This window comes from Mauremys reevesii, linkage group 8 (assembly GCF_016161935.1).
Source record: "Mauremys reevesii isolate NIE-2019 linkage group 8, ASM1616193v1, whole genome shotgun sequence".
Classification (NCBI taxonomy): Eukaryota; Metazoa; Chordata; order Testudines; family Geoemydidae; genus Mauremys; species Mauremys reevesii.
In genome coordinates this window covers 57,294,489-57,312,318 of record NC_052630.1, presented here as the reverse complement: position 1 = coordinate 57,312,318, position 17,830 = coordinate 57,294,489, and the positions used below count along the sequence as shown (strand labels likewise).

Below are 17,830 nucleotides of genomic sequence, written 5' to 3'. Positions count from 1 at the left end.
TAAATTACTTAGGGAGGGGTTGACACTTACATCTCAATTCCTCTTTCTCCTGCAAATCTAACTAAACCTCTCCAGTGGAAAAGCAGGGAGGAAATCACTCAACCATACAGGCCACCTGGATGGATTATATGAGTCACAGGAATTTCTGCCAGGAATATTCTCCTTCTAATGGCTCAGTCCACTCTGTTGTAAGGTCTGAGGCCTTGTTCTTTGGCTAAGCAGTAGCAGCCATATTAGGAGAGACAGCAGCCGTAAGCTAAAAGCAGGAAGTCACATCCTCACATTCTATCTAAATTACATTTAAACAATGTAATATCAGGTTGTTAAGAAGGAGACCCTGTCCAAATGGCACCCGCTATCACCAGACAAAGAAACAGATCTTAAGGTGGCTAAAGAAAACTTAGTTTGACTCAAACTTCACTGGAGTCCAAAAGGAAGTTTGGTGGGAACCAACTCCAGGACACAGCCCCAAAGATCAAAGCTGCCAGACCTCAATACTCTGCTAATGACACCATGCAGAAACTGGAGTCCCCCGGATGGACCTGGTCCTGATTGGCCATCAAGAAAAGTTCATCTGTCTTATTGGGAGTGGTGAGCACTGTATGTGTAGTGTGTGAATTATTTTTTTTGGTGATTGTTAATTAATAGAGGTTATGTAGTATATTACTATGCAAGGCTCTTTCACTGGAAAAAGACCCCATAAACCGGCAAAAGATTAAGCTTAAGTCCACAGGGAAAGGTGATTGCCCGGAGCCCACGGAGTAGTAGAGCCCAGAGCCCAGAGGGATAAAGTTAGGTGCTTTTCACCTGGAGCCCTAGGAACTGGGAAAGGGGCGGGGGGGGTTCCTAAATTAAGAGGGTTACGCCTTGAGCCCTAGGAACTGGGTAAAGGTGGGTGCCCTTGAGTGTGTGAGTAAGAGAATTTTGTGTGGGTAACACTGTGTACATACAAGCATAGAATTGTCACGAGTACACTCACAGCCATCTCTTTGTACCTCATTCCCCCCCGACACACACACACACGCACACACTCCTCTCCCTTTCTTGCAACCCCTAGCTTACCCTTTCCTGTCTCTCATCTTACTGTCTTCCTGTCCTCAATAAAAACTCTCTAGTTAACTTACTTCCTCTCTCTTACATATGAGGCAAGTAAGCGACAATTATTCACTATTCCCTTTTTTAAAAAACTAGTTTGATTACATATCACTTTACTACCATTATCCTGGGAATCAGAACAGTGCACTCAAGTTTCATTCAAACTTTTCTGTAAAGTGAACTGGTTTTGAATAAGAATCTTCTGTGCCTGTTGAGAAATTCAGAAGGTTTCATATTTTTTTAAAGGTGCCTAATACCATTCACGCGTGGGATGCTGAGTCACATAATTTAATCTGAAGACAAGATGTAACCGTGCACAAAACATACATCAAACCGTTCTGACTTGCATCAATTGTATTAACATTTTTACTTCCTTGGTAGCAAATAGAAAATTTAAGCAGATAATTGGGCTAGGGAGGAAAGGGATTGTTTCGTTTAAACAACTTTTATAAAGTACATTTCCTTCTTTTAAAGGGACACTGTAAACTTTAAAAAAAGTCCACACTCGAGGCTGTACATATTTTACCTATTATTCTTTCAATCAACACCTAAACATCAATATAACTGAAGAAAGGTTACAGGGAGGAAAATTATTTCTCTAATTTCTGTGCTTCTAACAGAGCAGTGAGTTTCACTAACTTCCTTTAATCTCAATAACTCACTTGGTCAATTTCCCCTTCTGTTTATGTGAGGCTTTCATGAAAAAGAAAAGGGACAACATTTAAAAACTAGGAAAAGATTACTCCCAAAGCTCAAGATTTTGATTATGCTTTTCTGTGAAATTTCACTTTTCAACCAAAAAGTCATGAAAATTATGTCTCATTTTAACTTTTTTATTGACAATGAACTATGGTTCAACAGGAGAGGAGAAATGTAACCACACTTTGTTTTAAAAACTGTACTTTCCCATTATATTTCTGTCCCATGACAGCAGTCCTACCAAACTTCTCTGAGCAGCTAAATGAAATATAATCTAATGTCCTGATTCAATGAAGTTCTAAAGCATGTGCTTAATTTTAAGCACATGAGTAATGCCACTGACCTCAAGGAGCTACTCAGATACTTTAAATTGGGCATGTTTTGTTTTGTTGCGAATATCTCAAACAGCTGCATCACAGATATTTGAGCAGGTCTGACATTCCATACAGGAGAGGACAGCGATACACATACATACTAGCCATCCGATTACAAACAGCGATCTTCAGAGTTGGCAGGCCATTTTAAACTCTATAAATAATGCTGCCTGCCAACCTGAGACTGGCATCACAACAGCCTTCACAAAGCTTCAGCGTGAATAAAACACGTGCTTGACATCCGTTGGCTGCAGACTCATTTAAAGGATGTGACTATAAGAGGAGAAACCACATAGTTGATAAGCGATCATTTCAAGGAAACATGTACTGTATTTTAGCAACTCAGAAGTTCAACATTATAACAAGTATACTGGTAACTACCTCTGAACACACACTGCTTTTCCTGCTGTAATAGGTTTCCCAAACGGAGTTACGAACAATATGTGATATTCTGAACACATCCTGCTTATGTTAGTGATTCCAGTTCATATGGGATTTGTGATTCCATTGTTCAATGTGCAAAGTTTTAGTTATTTATAGACTAAGTTTGTAGGCGAAGTTGGAGGATTCGGTAAGGGCCTTCCCTTAACTTCAATAGACTTTGGTTCAGGTGTTAAATTATTTTCAATTTATCATGCCAGTCAAGATTGCGAGAAAAATCACTTTTAAGAGAAAGTTAAACACATTTGATGTTGCATTTGTAGAAAATTGGTGAACTCTTCTGCTCTCAGTTCTATCTGACAATCAATTAATGAGAATATTAATGGGAGGAAATATAACTGTCAAATTATCAAAGCACCATATCACCGAACTGTTTATGAGTCTTGAATCCAAAAGCCATTGAAATTATGATAATTTACAATTAGTATCTAAGGTAATATTTGAAAAGTGCATATGTGACGTAGGAGCGTAAGTTCTATTTTCAAAGGTGAGTTAGGTGCAAAGGCTCCAGCTAGCCACCTGAGCTTGGACCCACCCAACCCCTGAGCTCAGGTAGCTAGCCTGAGCCTTCACTGGTGTTGCAATGTCCATGCTGCTATTTTTAGCATGCTAGCTCGAGCCAAGCTAGTGCTAGTCTGTCTACCCAGGCTGTGAGGCTCACCTCCAGCTGCAGTGTTGACATACGCTTGGGAACTTTTGAAAATTTTACAAAAGCATCAATAATATCTATCAAATTTCATTTTAAATAAAATTCTCCTAAATCTAGTCTTAATTCACCCAAACTTATACTGAGAGTCTTTCAAGTTTCATGATGATACTAATATTATACGGTTATTGATAGTAACTGCTTGCAACAGATGATGCACAATACAACATGCACAGGAAAGTCAAATGTACTCACTGTAATGTGTTGAAATGGATCTATACAAGACATTTTTGGTTCAGATCTTATATGCAGGTATCACAATCAAAATCTTGTTCTTTATGGGTCCAATTTCACAATGGACAGACTTCAACGTGTTTCCAAAGTGGACTGTAATACCACAGCTCTTTTCATCACTGCATAATGAACAAAGACCTATGGTTAAAAATAAAATTTTCCTTCTAAAACATATTTTCTAATATAGCAGAGTAACCACCTCGGTTGAAAAGGGTTCCCAAAATTCAGACTTTTAATGACGACCTGAATTTTGAGATAAGCTGAGGAGATAAAGATTTCAACCCAGTATAACCTTGATTAGCCACGTTTCTCATTTGATTCCAACCACCTCAATGCAAGTGAATGCTTTGCTCAGCTGCGATTATCCAGAACATCATGTATCAAAGTGTTTCTCATGTCCTTGCAGCCTTACAGATTAATGAAACAGTACAGTACAATTAGAAATATCAGTTATGTACGTTCAGATACATATACTAAGTATAAATATTATTTAAGATAGAGTTCAATCATTTATCTAACAGTTTTCTTAATGTTCTAATGCAAATTCTCAGTAGCTACTGTGTGTACATTTGGTTCCTTGTTAGAGGCCAGTTTTTGCCTTAGGCAGGTGCACGAGAGTGTGTTGAAAGAGGACATATGCAGGCCTTTCCTCTGCACAAGGAGAAATACCAGGCTGTGTCCTGCATGCAGACTAGAAGGTACAAGTTGCCCCAAAAAGGGCAGAGCAAAGCTGGCCAATCAATGAGATGGTGAAGCATGCACACTCCCCTGGTGGTTCTGGATACTCCGTGAGGCATTGTGCCTCCTGAGGAGGCAGTGGCAGAAAAGCCAGGCAGTGGGGAGGAGCTGAAGAGCTAGCTTAGGAGGTAGCCAGCAGGACAATTGGATGTTTGCAGTATAAATTCTTTGGATTTATTAAGTGGTTCCCATCAAGGCATTTTAATGCCTCTACCACCACCTTTGCTTCTGGCAAGCTTCAGCTCAAATCACACATTCCCAAGGTCTTATATAACATCTAAGAAGAAAGAAGAAATAACCAAAAATTAATGGATCACTGCAACTATTCAGCAGCTGCCTTGGGTGGCACAATATTGCTCCTTTCAAGATTTCCATTGCAACTATGAACTAGCAGCAACTGTTTTAATTGCAATTAGTGCAGAGCTCTATTCAAGTCAACAGGATGTCAATTGGGGCCATGGAACCCTCCCCCCCCAAAAAAAAATTCTTTATACACAAGCACTAAGCCAAACAAAAAGAAGCCACAGTAATATTAATTTAGGAATTGCCATAGTTAGAGATTGCCAAAAGCCCTGAAGAATAAGAGTTTATATCCCTTTCAAAACTCTTGGTACATACTTTAATACTTACTGTGAGAATTTTGGACATTTTTGTTGTTTATATAAACGTTAAATCCCTTCTTTATTCCTGTTAAACTCAATAACTTGTTGCAACACGTTCTGCAATGCATTGTGTGAAAAATTAAGGCCATCAGAATCAGAAAGGCAGGAGTTAATGTAATTTCATTCATATTTTTTAATGCTGAGGCAGCTCAATCCCTGGGAGAGAGGAAATAATAATCTCTCTATAACTGAGAGGAAATATCTATTCATACTTAGTTTAATTCTAAGACCCCCTCCAATGCACAAATACATCTTTTCATATCCTTATTTTAATATAGACTAAATTAACTGTAATAGAAAGATCATTCAATTCATTTTTTCATTCAGATCAGTCAAATTTGTCGCTGTCACACAAGCAGGCAAAATTTAACTGAAGTAGCACCCACCTACATCAGCAACACGTGTGGCCCAGTGTTTCTGTCTATGAATTTGTTTATTTTTCCCTTGGGTCCTACCGAAAAGGAGCAGTAAAACACTCCGCTATCTTTTAAAATTAAGCCTCACTAAATTAGTTATTAAGGAAATGTTGTGAATTTCAAAGGAACTCAGGAAGAGCATAAAATAAAGGGTATTCAATAACTGTAACCAAAAGGAAGTTTAGGAGCTATAAAACAGGGAACTTGCGGCCTCCTGAGACAACAGCCAACTACCAACGAGTTAAGATGGGTCAGCAAAAAAGACTGTAGTAAAGTGAGGAAATTGGAATCAGGAAGCTGCTATAAGTTTGAAACTTAAGAGGAGATTTTCAAAGGCACAGGCACCCATCTCCCATTAACTTTCAATGAAAGCCAGGCACCTGTCTTTTATGCCTTTGAAAATCTCCCCATAACAATTCAGTCAAAAGCCTGGTCTACATTTGAAAGTTATACTGGAGTTACTAAGTTGATTCAGAGTGTAATTTTTTACCAATACAATCATTCCAGTACCAACTTTAGTATGGGCACAGTTGTAATGGTATAAAGGTATCTTATACTGGTATAGCTAGTCCCATTTGCCTACAGGAAAACCTATATTAAAGGTGGAGCTGGTAGCGCCATCTATTATTGGGGTTGGCTTACACTTCCCATTATAAGACCCTGTTTTCAATTATTTATAATTTGGCCAAACTTTAACTGTTTGGGGTGAAATTTTCCGTGCTGAGTGTCTGCTCCAGGCTGACTTGTTTTAGAAAACGTCTGCCAAAACTGTTCAGTCATTTCCGAGAACGACGCTAGGAAACAATATATAGTTTTGCCCGTGGTCAAAACTTGTGGCAACCTTTTCCTTGAAAATCTCTAGTGCCCTCATGCTTTGGAGCAGGACTTTGAAGGTTGGAAGGGGATCACCTTTATCCCAGGGATGTGCATTTTGCTGTCCCCATGAAAATCCACTCAAATTTGGCTGATGTAAGCCTTTGAAAAACTGCTGTTTTCACATGCTCAATACATCCAATCTTCCTCTCTGATGGACTGCAACCTTGTTGTGGTGGAGAGGCTTGTGTGGGCTAAAGACCCTCAGAGCTACATCATTGGAACTTTCATGTGCCTGGTAAGGTTCCCCTTGGTGAGCAGGTCTGAGGCAAAGCTCCTGATTAACCACGATCCAAATTTCACAAGATCCAATGGTGGATCAGGCGTATATAGAAGACCTATTAGTACTCTGCAGCTGTGAAGGCAAATGAGGGCTATAGCAGGAGGGAGATCCCAGTTGTCTTGAATCTCCTTGCCACTGGGTCAAGGTTTTCCTCCTGTCAAGTCTTGTGTGGTCACCGCCTGCACACCGGTTTCCCCACATTAAAAGATTTCACATGCAGGCCTGTGCCAAAGGGCTCACATCCTCACAAAGCCCGGCGGTGATGGACAAGTGGCGATGAAGACAAGAGCAGTGATCTCTGGGAGTTTTTAGTCACATCTCTGCATGCAGGCAGCAGCCGTGTGACAGTCATCTTCTGCTTGAATGAGACAGAAGTGCATTTCCGCAACAGTGACTGTGACTGAGCAGGCCTTTTTAGGATCCCCTCTGCTCACCCCAAATGGGGAAGGGGCTAGAAAAGGTGCTGTAAACATAGGCTGTCTCACACTCTTCCAATTGGATGGCCGTATCCAGTGGGATCCCTCAACTCCGTGGCTGAAACATGAGATATAAGACAATGAATTTTGCCACCTGGAATGTCCCAACCCTTATGGGCTCTCGGCACAGTGAATGTCCAGAAAGAAGAACTGCCATAATTGCCAGCAAGCTGGCAAGACTCAACATTGACATTGAAGCTCTTAGTGAGACAAACTGGGCTGATGAGGGCCAATTAAAAGAGGACGGAGGTGGCTATATCTTCTTTTCGAAAGGAAAGCCACCTGAAAAGAGACGCATTCACGGGATTGGCTTTGCCATCAAAAATAAAATCATCAGTCAGCTTTTGGAGCTTCTCATGGGGATCAATGAGCGTCTCATAACTCTTCGACTCATGCTCAGCAACAACCAATATGCCATGGCCATCAGCATATACACCCCAACACTTGATGACGAGGAAGACAAGGAACAGTTTTATAGCACTCTTGATGAAGTCCTCACAGCCACACTTAAGGTAGATAAACTTATCTTCCTGGGAGATTTCAATGCCAGAGTCGGATGGGACTCCCAACTCTGGAGCGGCAAAATAGGCAAAAAAGGGGTAGATAATGTAAACCTCAATGGTATTCTTCTCCTCAGCAAATGTGTGGAGCATGACTTGCTCATGACAAATACCATCGTTAGGCAGAGTAACAAATTTAAGACCACCTGGCAACATCCTCTGTCCAAACACTGGCACCTTCTTGACTATGTTATAGTCAGAGTTCAAGATTACACCAATGTCTATATAACAAGAGCTATGAGAGGTATAGATCACTGTTGGACAGAACATTGATTAGTAAGATCAATCATGTATCTGCAGCTCACTCCACCACACCGCAAACACTCAAAGACTATGAGAAATCGGTATGACATCAAAGCACTTCAGGACCAAGCCAGCTGTGAGATGTTCCAGCAATACCTGTCTGAGAAACTCTCTAACTTGCATGTTAATGTCATTGACATTCAAGAGCACTGGGATCAACTTAAAAACACCATTCACAGGGCATGTGCTGAAACTATAGGATATTCCACTCATCAGCACCAAGACCAGTTTGAGGAAAACAATGAGGAAATCCTAGCATTAATTCAGCAGAAAAGAACTGAATTCTGTAACTGGCAAAACTGGGAAAATGATTCCTCAAAGCAACGAAAACATGAAGCTTATCACCAGCTCAAAGCTGAAGTCCAAAGGAGACTACGTGACATCAAAAATAAGTGGTGTCAAGAGAAGGCCTCTGAGATCCAGAATTTCATAGACCAGGATGACATAAGAAGCTTCTTTCAAGCAACAAAAGCTATATTTGGGCCAAGCTCTGAAGGCCCAACCCCTTTATGTTCCCAGGATGGCTCCACCCTTCTCAAGGACAATGCAGCCATTAAACAATGCTGGAAGGAACAGTTTGAGAGCCTATTAAATCGCCCACAGTCTTTGAAGACATCAACAAGTCTATTTCACAAGGCATGGCATTGAAACACCTTGCTGATCCCCCATCTTCCCAGGAAGTCCGGCTTGTCATCACCCAGACAAAAAATCACAAGGCATCAGTCCCAGATGGCATCCCAGCTGAAGTTTTTAAAGCTAGAGGAACACTGCTCCAGAATAAACTTTACCAACTTCTCAACAGAATCTGGACCTGTGAAGAAATTCCACCTGACTTTTAGATCACGAACATTGTTACAATATTCAAGAAAGGGGGCAAATCTTTGTGCAGGAACTACAGAGGTATTGCTCTCCTCTCCACCACAGGGAAGATCCTTGCCCAGATCCTACCCAACCGCCTTCTCCCCCTTGCAGAATCACACTGAATCACAATGTGGCTTCAGACCATCCCGAGGCACAACAGACGTAATCTTTGTGGCATGACAGATTCAGGAGAAGGGCAGAGAGCAATACCAGGAACTGTTCATGGCATTCATCAACCTAATCAAGGCCTTTGACTCTATCAATCGTGATGCCTTATGGGAGATGCTGTGTAGGTTTGGCTGTCCTCAGAAATTCATTTCCATCATCAGACTACTCCATGATGGGATGACTGCCACCATTCTGTGCAACAGCTCAGAGACCGAACCATTCATCATTCGCATTGGCGTAAAGCAGGGCTATATCACTGCTCCAATACTCTTCTCCATTTACCGTGCTGTGATCCTGATTCTCATCTGTGACTGCCTCCTCTGATGGAATTGGGATTGAGTATTGTATGGATGGCAAACTCCTCAATCTCCGACGTCTCCAAACAAAATCTAAGATCACGAGAATTGTCATCACAGACCTTCAGTATGCAGATGATTGCATCATTCTCACAGCTTCTGTCTCTCTCTCAACATTGGGAAAACCAAGGTACTCTACCAGCCCTCACCTGCACAAACTACTCTTCATACTCCACAAATCACCATCAGTGGAGAACCTCTGGAAAATATGGACCATTTTCCATACCGTGGCAGCCACCTCTCCTAAACAGCCAGCACTGACACAGAAATTGAATACAGGATCTGCTATGCCAGCACATCCTTTGGAAGACTACTCAAATGAGTCTTCAATGATAGGGATCTACAAATAGGTACCAAGATCTTAGTTTACAAGGCAGTTGTCATCCCCACCCTTCTCTATGGGCATGAGACCTGGGTAACCTATAGACGACATCTCAAGCGGCTGTAGTGGTTCCAGCAGCGCTGTCTCAGGAGGATTCTCAGGATCCGCTGGGAAGACTGACGCACTAACATCAGCGTTCTCTCTGCAGCCAATATTAGCAGTGTAGAAGTGCAGGTCATGAAACATCAACTCCGCTGGGCTGGTCAGTGTTTACGTATGCCTGACACTCCCTTCCTGCTCTTCCTGACGCAAGTACTCTTCTTTCAGTTAAGTCAGGGGAGAAGGGCTCACAGAGGGCAGTGGAAGTGCTTCAAAGACATACTGAAAGTACACCTTAAAAAGGGAGGCATCAACCCAACAAAGTGGAAGGACTTGATGCAGAACAGAACACAGTGGAGCCACACCATACACCAAGCCACAACTCACTTTGAGGAGAACAGACGTGCTCATGAGACAGAGAAGCAACAAAGGAGGAAAGAAAGGGCACAACAGTCAGCCAACAACTATGTCTCCTCCAAGATTACACTTGTCATTTCTGTGGGAAAATCTGCAGGGCAGAAATTGGGCTCCTCAGCCGCTTAAAAATCCACCAATGAACCCCCTTGGCAGACATCAGCCTCACATCGAGGGATAGCCGAAGACATTCACTCTTACTAAGACCTCACTAATATGTTTTATACAAACTACACAGAGAGAGGAAAAGCTAAAAATAAATTAAGGTTCCAAAGTCGAGCACTCAAAAGTTAAGAAATGCCAGAATTAAGGTTTCCTGTGCAGCTTTAATTGAGCGGTGCTGTGCTATGCATTATGATTCAGACTTTAATTACATGATCACATACTATTTTTCCCCACAAGATTCCTGCCTCAGTACACAGCACTGACTCAAAATTTCAGTCAACCTCTGTTTTTGACAGACTGCTGCCAAAGAAACAGCAGATGTAATACAATCATGATCTAAAGTTGTTATGACAGCACAGTCTACTTTAGATAAAAGTAATTTTAAGTTCACCTACACTGAATCTGTGAATTCCTGTATTTGAATGATCATTAAAATTGCTATTATATTCATCTGTATGACACACTACATGAAGGGATATGTGCTTAGATTTGAAATTAAATTAAGTTTAGCAAACTGATTAATCACAGAATCATAGGACTGGAAGGGACCTTGAGAGGTCATCTAGTCCAGTCCCCTGCTCTCATGGCAGGATTAAGTATTATCTAAAACAATCCCTGACGGGTGTTTGTCTAACCTGCTCTTAAAAATCTCCAGTGATTGAGATTCCACAACCTCCCTAGGCCTTTTTATTCCAGCGCTTACCCACACTGATAGGAAGTTTTTTCTAATGTCCAACCTAAACCACCCTTGCTGGAATTTAAGCCCACTGCTTCTTGTCCTACCCTCAGAGGTTAAGAACAACAATTTTTCTCCCTCCTCCTTGTAACAACTTTTTATGTACTTGAAAACTGTTATCATGTTCCCTCTCAGTCTTCTCTTTTCCAGACTACACAAACCCAATTGTTTCAATCTTCCCTCATAGGTCATGTTTTCTAGACCTTTCATTATTTTTGTTGCTCTTCTCTGTACTTTCTCCAATTTGTCCACATCTTTCCTGAAATGTGGCACCCAGAACTGAACACAATATTCCAGTTGAGGCCTAAAATCAGCCTGGAGTAGAATGGAAGAATTACTTCTTGTGTCTTGATTAAAACACTCCTGCTAATACATCCCAGAATGATGTTTTCTTTTTTTGCAACAGCATCACACTGTTGACACATATTTAGCTTGTGGTCCACCATGACTCCCAGATCCCTTTCCGCAGTACTCCTTCCTAGGCAGTCATTTCCCATTTTGTATGTGTGCAACTGATTGTTCCTTCCTAAGTGGAGTACTTTGCATTTGTCCGTATTGAATTTCATCCTAGTGTTCACTCTTTGCTGTTTTATTGGTATTAATAAAGTAGATCCTATTTTATTAGTCACATTGAATATTGTCTTGAAGGATCATAAGTTAGTTTGATAATTTAATGCAGAGAAACAGTTTTCTGATCAACACTATATTCATTTGCATATCAAATATACTGTTGCCACGGCATGGGCTTCTTAACATTAGGTTCCCAGTTCAAATTCAGATGAGGTCAGTGGTAGGTAAAAAATTATCTGATGACTGTATGGGGATTTATGTGAAAAGCATTTTGTGGTCTCAGTCCAGCTCACAGTGTCTGCACAACAAATTGCATCTAGTTACCAATGCCCCACCCTATATTACTTCTATGGAAAAAGTGAGGACTTTCAAGGTCAGTGGCTAAGTCCAGCTTCATTCATGACGTCCAAGGACACCATGCTACCCTTATTCATATTGAGATGTAGCTTAATCTGCAGTTAGCCCCACTGACAAAAAAGATCTCAGAAAATGAATAAGGTGCAACTCGGTGTGAGTGTGGCTGGCAGAATCCAGCCTTAAGTTTATAAGAAAATTGTAAAATCAGTCCTCTTTCATCCCAGGTCTGTGCCAACTTGTTTTTGTTTTTCAAAGACATCAAGGTTTGGGAAGAGAAACACTTGAAAATTGAAAGAAAATGAATAAGGAATCTATGAAAAACATGTCCAAGATAATAATAGGAAAGATACTGAGTAAGTTTGATATTGACTGAGACTTCTGGTGTGAATGTCATCAAAAGGGCTGTATCTACTTTTATCATATCAGATTGCAGGATTTTATTTTCCTCACAGCATATTAATGTAATTGTATAATAAATAATTAGTTTCAGAGTGAATTTTCTAAGAGCTCAGGGGAAAAACACTGAAGTGTTATATCTTAATTTAGTTCTTTGGAGCAGGGACTGTGTATATGCACTGCACCTAGCACAATGGGACCTCTAAGCCTTATCATTCATACATAATGTTTCCTCCTTTGTTCTTTCCATCATTACAAAAAGGGATATCTTGCCGACAAAGGAGGAGGAGTGGGAAGAATGAGTTGGGAATCGTAGAGGAGAAGCCCGGTGCTTGTGCCCCATTTCTTGGGAGATGACTTAGGGTGGAGTATGTGAGAGAAAATGATGCAGCGAGAGTAGCTGCGGAGGAAGTTTTGTGGTCAGGGAAGTAGGCGTCAGTGAGTGCCACAGCCTGGCGATAGTGAGAGATAAAATCATGGATGCCAGTGATATTTTTGGCAGATGAAGCAGGCAAAGGGAAGTGGAGAAAAAAGGGCAGGTATAAGGTTCGAAGGGGAGGTTTTAATCGGGGCAGAGCTAGTGATGAGGACAGGTTCTGGGACTGAGAATGAAGGGATGGCCAGGGTTGGGGCACACATCAATTGTGTATAAAAGCCAAAGTGTGTAGGGGGAGGTAATCAGACCAATGATCCATAGACAGCTCTCTGGTATCTTTTATAAAACCCTACTTTACAGTACTCTCCGATGAAACAGTAGACAATACTTGATGAGTCAGAGGAAGTCAATAATCCTATAAACTACCTAATCAGTTGTGCAGTGCTGAATATAGAGGGAAAATATTTCTTCCCAACCTCTGCAAGGAATTAATTTATACCCTGAAGCATGAGGTTAAAGTTACTATAGGTTTGTCTGCATAACTTTCCCCTTTTTCAGACAAGTATTGTGTTTGTCCCGGTGACTGGACATCATAAGTACAGGCTTGAAATAAGTTAATTGGCACATCTCATCATGTTTTATCTTATAATTCCAGTGCTTATGAAAATAGTTTTATCAAGAGGAAATGTTCATCATATGGGGTGTGACATTGCAAAGGTCCTGTGAAGGCCTGTGACAAAAGCACATTATAATACATAATTATGCTGCATGCCAAATTTGGGGGAAGTTAGACAAATGGATTGCAATAATCACTGATATATTATTATTGCACTGAGCATTTATATATAATATAAAGAATACATTCAGAGACCCATGATGCCAACAGAACAAGTAAGTGTTTCCGAAGAAGGAAGATTTCAGGAAATTCCCACATACAAGTTACTTTTTTTTCAATGTTGTATTTTTTACATTTATTCAATTTCTAAATCAACAGAAATAACAAAACTAGCTCCAAGGCAAAATGTTAAAATGAAAGATTCCAAAAGTATTTAAAAGTGGAGAAGATCATTGTCTAACTACAATGGAATCTGGACCAGTGGAATGATATTTAGCTGGCAGAGATTCTGAAAACATCCAAGGGGGAAACCCAAAGAAAAGTAGTCTCCACAGTGTAGTGTGAGACTCCCCAAAGGCTTACATGAGCTACACAATCATTTATTTTTGCCATCAATAAAAGCCCGCCACAAAAATAAAAAAGAAGAACATGAAAAACCTAAAACAGAGTCAATGGAAAAAAGGAAGCATTTGGGGATCGCCCCAGCAATGACAATTATAGCACAACAATTGTTATCCACATTTTTACTAGATAATTTTATTTCAAGCAAAGAGTGAGATGGGCTCTTTGCAGTGTAAGTATTTTTGCACTACAATCGGGATAAAGGTAAGAAAAACGGTGCAGCAGTTGTGTTAGCTGGAAGCCCAATCAGTAATTCCAGCAATAAACACAGCCTCTTTTTTAAAAAAAAAAAACTAATTATTTTGATGAGGAAACAGTGGCAAAATGAGGACAGGCATAAGCATGGAATTAGGGGGCAGGCCACAACTTTTATTAAATGTTAATACAGGGGAGGGGGATTACCCGTGCATCACCTTTACTTCCCTACATCAGGCATTTAATTGGTTCCAGTGCAGAGCTTCTTACCATATAACTCATATAATGTGGGCTAGGTGTTCCTCAGCCCATTACCCAGGACTCAGCTCTCTCTGAGTCCTAGCACCCTCCTCCTCCCCCAAGAGGAAGACAGAGGGTGCTCAGGTTGGGCTCAGCTCCCTATTGCCACATGGTCTGACCTCAGCCTGTAAAGGCCACAAGATCTCACTCTTTCACCTGAGCCCAAAGCCTTTTACCTCTGGGAACTGTTAATTCTATTGTCTCAATTGCACTGAACACCAGACACAAGTTGCAATGAATAAACACCTTCACCCAGTACCTCAGTTAGGTACTAAGCATGTTCCTACTCAACCCACTGTGGCTTGACCGTGCTGCAAGGATGGCAAAAAACTCCATGCTCCTCTGCCAATTGGCTTGTGGGAGAAAAAATCCTTCCTGATCCTCTAGACAGGTGATTGGCTAGACCAGCTGCATCTATCAGACCAGGTTCCCATTCCTGGTTTGGGTGGGTAGGGTGGGCTGTTGAAACGGAGCTGATAGAGCTTCCACAAGGCCCCAGCACAGGGCTAAATCCTGGGAGCTGGGGAATGCTGGCCAATCAGCATCTCTCTCCCTCAGTGGGCCAATGGGTGCCAAAGACTCCCAGGGAGAAGAGCTACCTATTGTCCCTTGGCAAGTGTCTCCCTCCCTTGCTACTGTGACTGTTCCCCTTTCACTGATGGCCCCCTCAAGTTCCCCTCCCCCCATTGATGTGGGGGGTGGCACTTGTGAGGTTTTCATTTTGGGGAGCTCAGCTTGGATAGAGAACCCTCAATCCATTTTAAGACCCAGGGTACTGCAGACACACAGCCCCTCTGAAAACTGAGCCCTAAGTGTCTCAGACTGGGCACTCCAAAACAAAGGCACTTAAAGCCAAAGGCTCATTTTGAAAATTTTGACTGCAGTGACAAATACCAAATCAATACATGCAACATATAAAAGATTATGAAACAATATATAGCTCTAGGTTCCCCATATGAACAAGTAGGATACATTTGTTTGGGGAGGGCAGTTGCATATCCCTTTAAAAAATGTTAATGGAAAACATACAATAAGAGTTTGCCCCTGGGTCTCTGGCCAGATATTCTACTTCAGGTACTGTGTGCAGTGTTCTGGTGGCTGCCTTCTTCCCTGCAAGGGGATGCATTTCAGAGAGAATGCATATAACCACTAAAGCTGTTATGGCTATTGCAGTGCAGGAGACTGAAATCTCCAGGCAACTCATTTAAAACGCCTTAGAAGTAATTTGTACAGCACTTTATAGGATGGTCTTGGACTCAGGACATCTAGCTTTAGTTCCTGGGTCTGCCACAGGTTTCCTGTGTGACCACATGCAAGTCACTCCAGCTCTCTATACCTCAGTTCCCCATCTGTAAAATGGAGGAATACTTACCATCCCCCACCCTTTTTCTTGTCTATTTAGGTTATAAGCTCTTCGAGGCAGTGACTGTCTCCTACTATATGTCTGAATAGTATCTAGCGCAATGGGCTTCATTCTCAGGTGCAGTCTTTCAGCACTACTGTAAAAAATAAATAAGTGCTATTTAAATGCTAAGGACTAATATTAGTGGGTTCTGTACAATTAAAAACTTGGTGAGTCAAGACTTACCACCCATTTAAACCAAACATGCAAATGTTTTAGTTAAACACCTTCAGTTCAATGAATTAGGCTCTAGAACAAGTTACACAAACTCTAGAGCTTTTCAGATTTGTGGGCACATGTAAGGATGCATCAAAAGATCCTATAGCATGTGTTCTGTCACGTTTTCACCACAGCCACGTTGGACTAACAACTGTGGTCACAGGGTATGTCATCTTTCACTCAGAACTTTAGCTGAACATGACTCAGTATTAGCATGACTATTGTTGTAGTTTGGGTTTATTTGAGCTTTTAGACACAATTGGTGATAAAGGGTATATCTATGCTACTTCCTTTGGCCTTCAGTTTAATAACATTAAATCATGACAAATTCTTTTGAGATGTGTGTGTGTGAAAGTAAACCCTCAAAAGTAATTCGTTACAACTTTCTAGTAAAATAAGTGTTAATTAAAGTATTGCTACAAAGAATCCTGTGGCACCTTATAGACTAACAGACGTTTTGCAGCATGAGCTTTCGTGGGTGAATACCCACTTCTTCAGATGCAACTGAAGAAGTGGGTATTCACCCACGAAAGCTCATGCTGCAAAACGTCTGTTAGTCTATAAGGTGCCACAGGATTCTTTGTTGCTTTTACAGATCCAGACTAACACGGCTACCCCTCTGATACTAAAGTATTGCTGACATTTTTAGCATCCTATTTAAACAAAACTAATAAAGTACTATTGCAATATTTTATTATATACATCTAATTCATGGCAAGCTGTTAAATAATGCACATTTGATTATTTCCCCTACAATATTTATAAAAAATAGATTTTGGGGGGCAAGATGGAAAATGGTGCATTTAATACTTAGGAAAGATTTCTCATTCACAGACCAAGTCACAGAAGCATTCTATTTATACACAGAAATTTCTCTACCCTGCACCATCAGTGTGCTGATAGATATGCAACCTCTAGACACAAAAAGATAGTTCCTTCTCCATATCCATTTAATCATTGGCTTCTCTGTTGAGTTGGTTCTGCAAGGGGCAAAGGGAGTTGTGTGACACTGGCAGACCAGGAGCCAGCATATACCAAGGCCCCCATAGCCCTCAGTGAACACTGACAAATGAATAGCTGGAAACCAGTCTGACTCATCTGTGCTAGAACTATTAAAATGGATGTTAAGTTTATAAGAATGTGTTGAGTGTTTGGACTTTATGAAATGCTGGTAAGTTGCTGCATGCATGAATTTCACTTATAAAATCTGTGTACCATATTATAAGGCAATATTCAAGTGTTTGCTTTGTAACTTTAAAAGAGTTTACTATAACACTCTAAACCCCCATAGCCAGGAGAGAAGCATTACCGAATGTAAAATACTAGTTTACCACAAGAGGTGTCATCTCCTGCCCAACAAAAGAAGGCCTATAGACACCCGACAAACTATTTTGTTCACTAATGTTCCACAAGATTGTGTTGATTGCTCCCCCACGCCCATGAAGAGGGATGTGCACAATCCCTCATCCCATCACAGTTTGAACTCTGGGAGAAGGAAATGTAAATCCCTACCAGAAATAATTGTAGCACTATGCTGCTTGGAGTTTGGAGAGGGAAATATTTCTAAGCTTAAACAAGGGATCCCCAAGTTGCTTAGTTTAATGGACATATAGAACTTGCATATTACAGCAGCATCTATTACCTTTTGAAACCTAAGATTGTATCTAATTTCTGTGTGTATATTTACCTGCTTTAACCTTGTAAATAACTTATTTCTTCTTCCTACTTAATAAATCTTTAACTGGTTTATTACAGGATTGGCTACAAGCATGGTCTTTGGTGAGCGATCTAAGGAAC

At 40.9% G+C, this 17,830-nt stretch overlaps 1 protein-coding gene across 3 annotated transcripts in view; it reads right to left on the bottom strand.

The window, feature by feature from the left end:
• PLA2G4A (phospholipase A2 group IVA) overlaps positions 1-17,830 on the bottom strand; it is a 368,660-nt gene that overhangs the window by 100,342 nt on the left and 250,488 nt on the right. For all 3 annotated transcript variants that reach the window (XM_039484615.1, XM_039484613.1, XM_039484614.1), the window contains exon 2: positions 3,511-3,668. In XM_039484615.1, coding sequence (XP_039340549.1) covers positions 3,511-3,543 — 33 coding nt within the window. In that variant the 5' untranslated portion in view covers positions 3,544-3,668. The remainder of the gene's footprint in view (positions 1-3,510; positions 3,669-17,830) is intronic.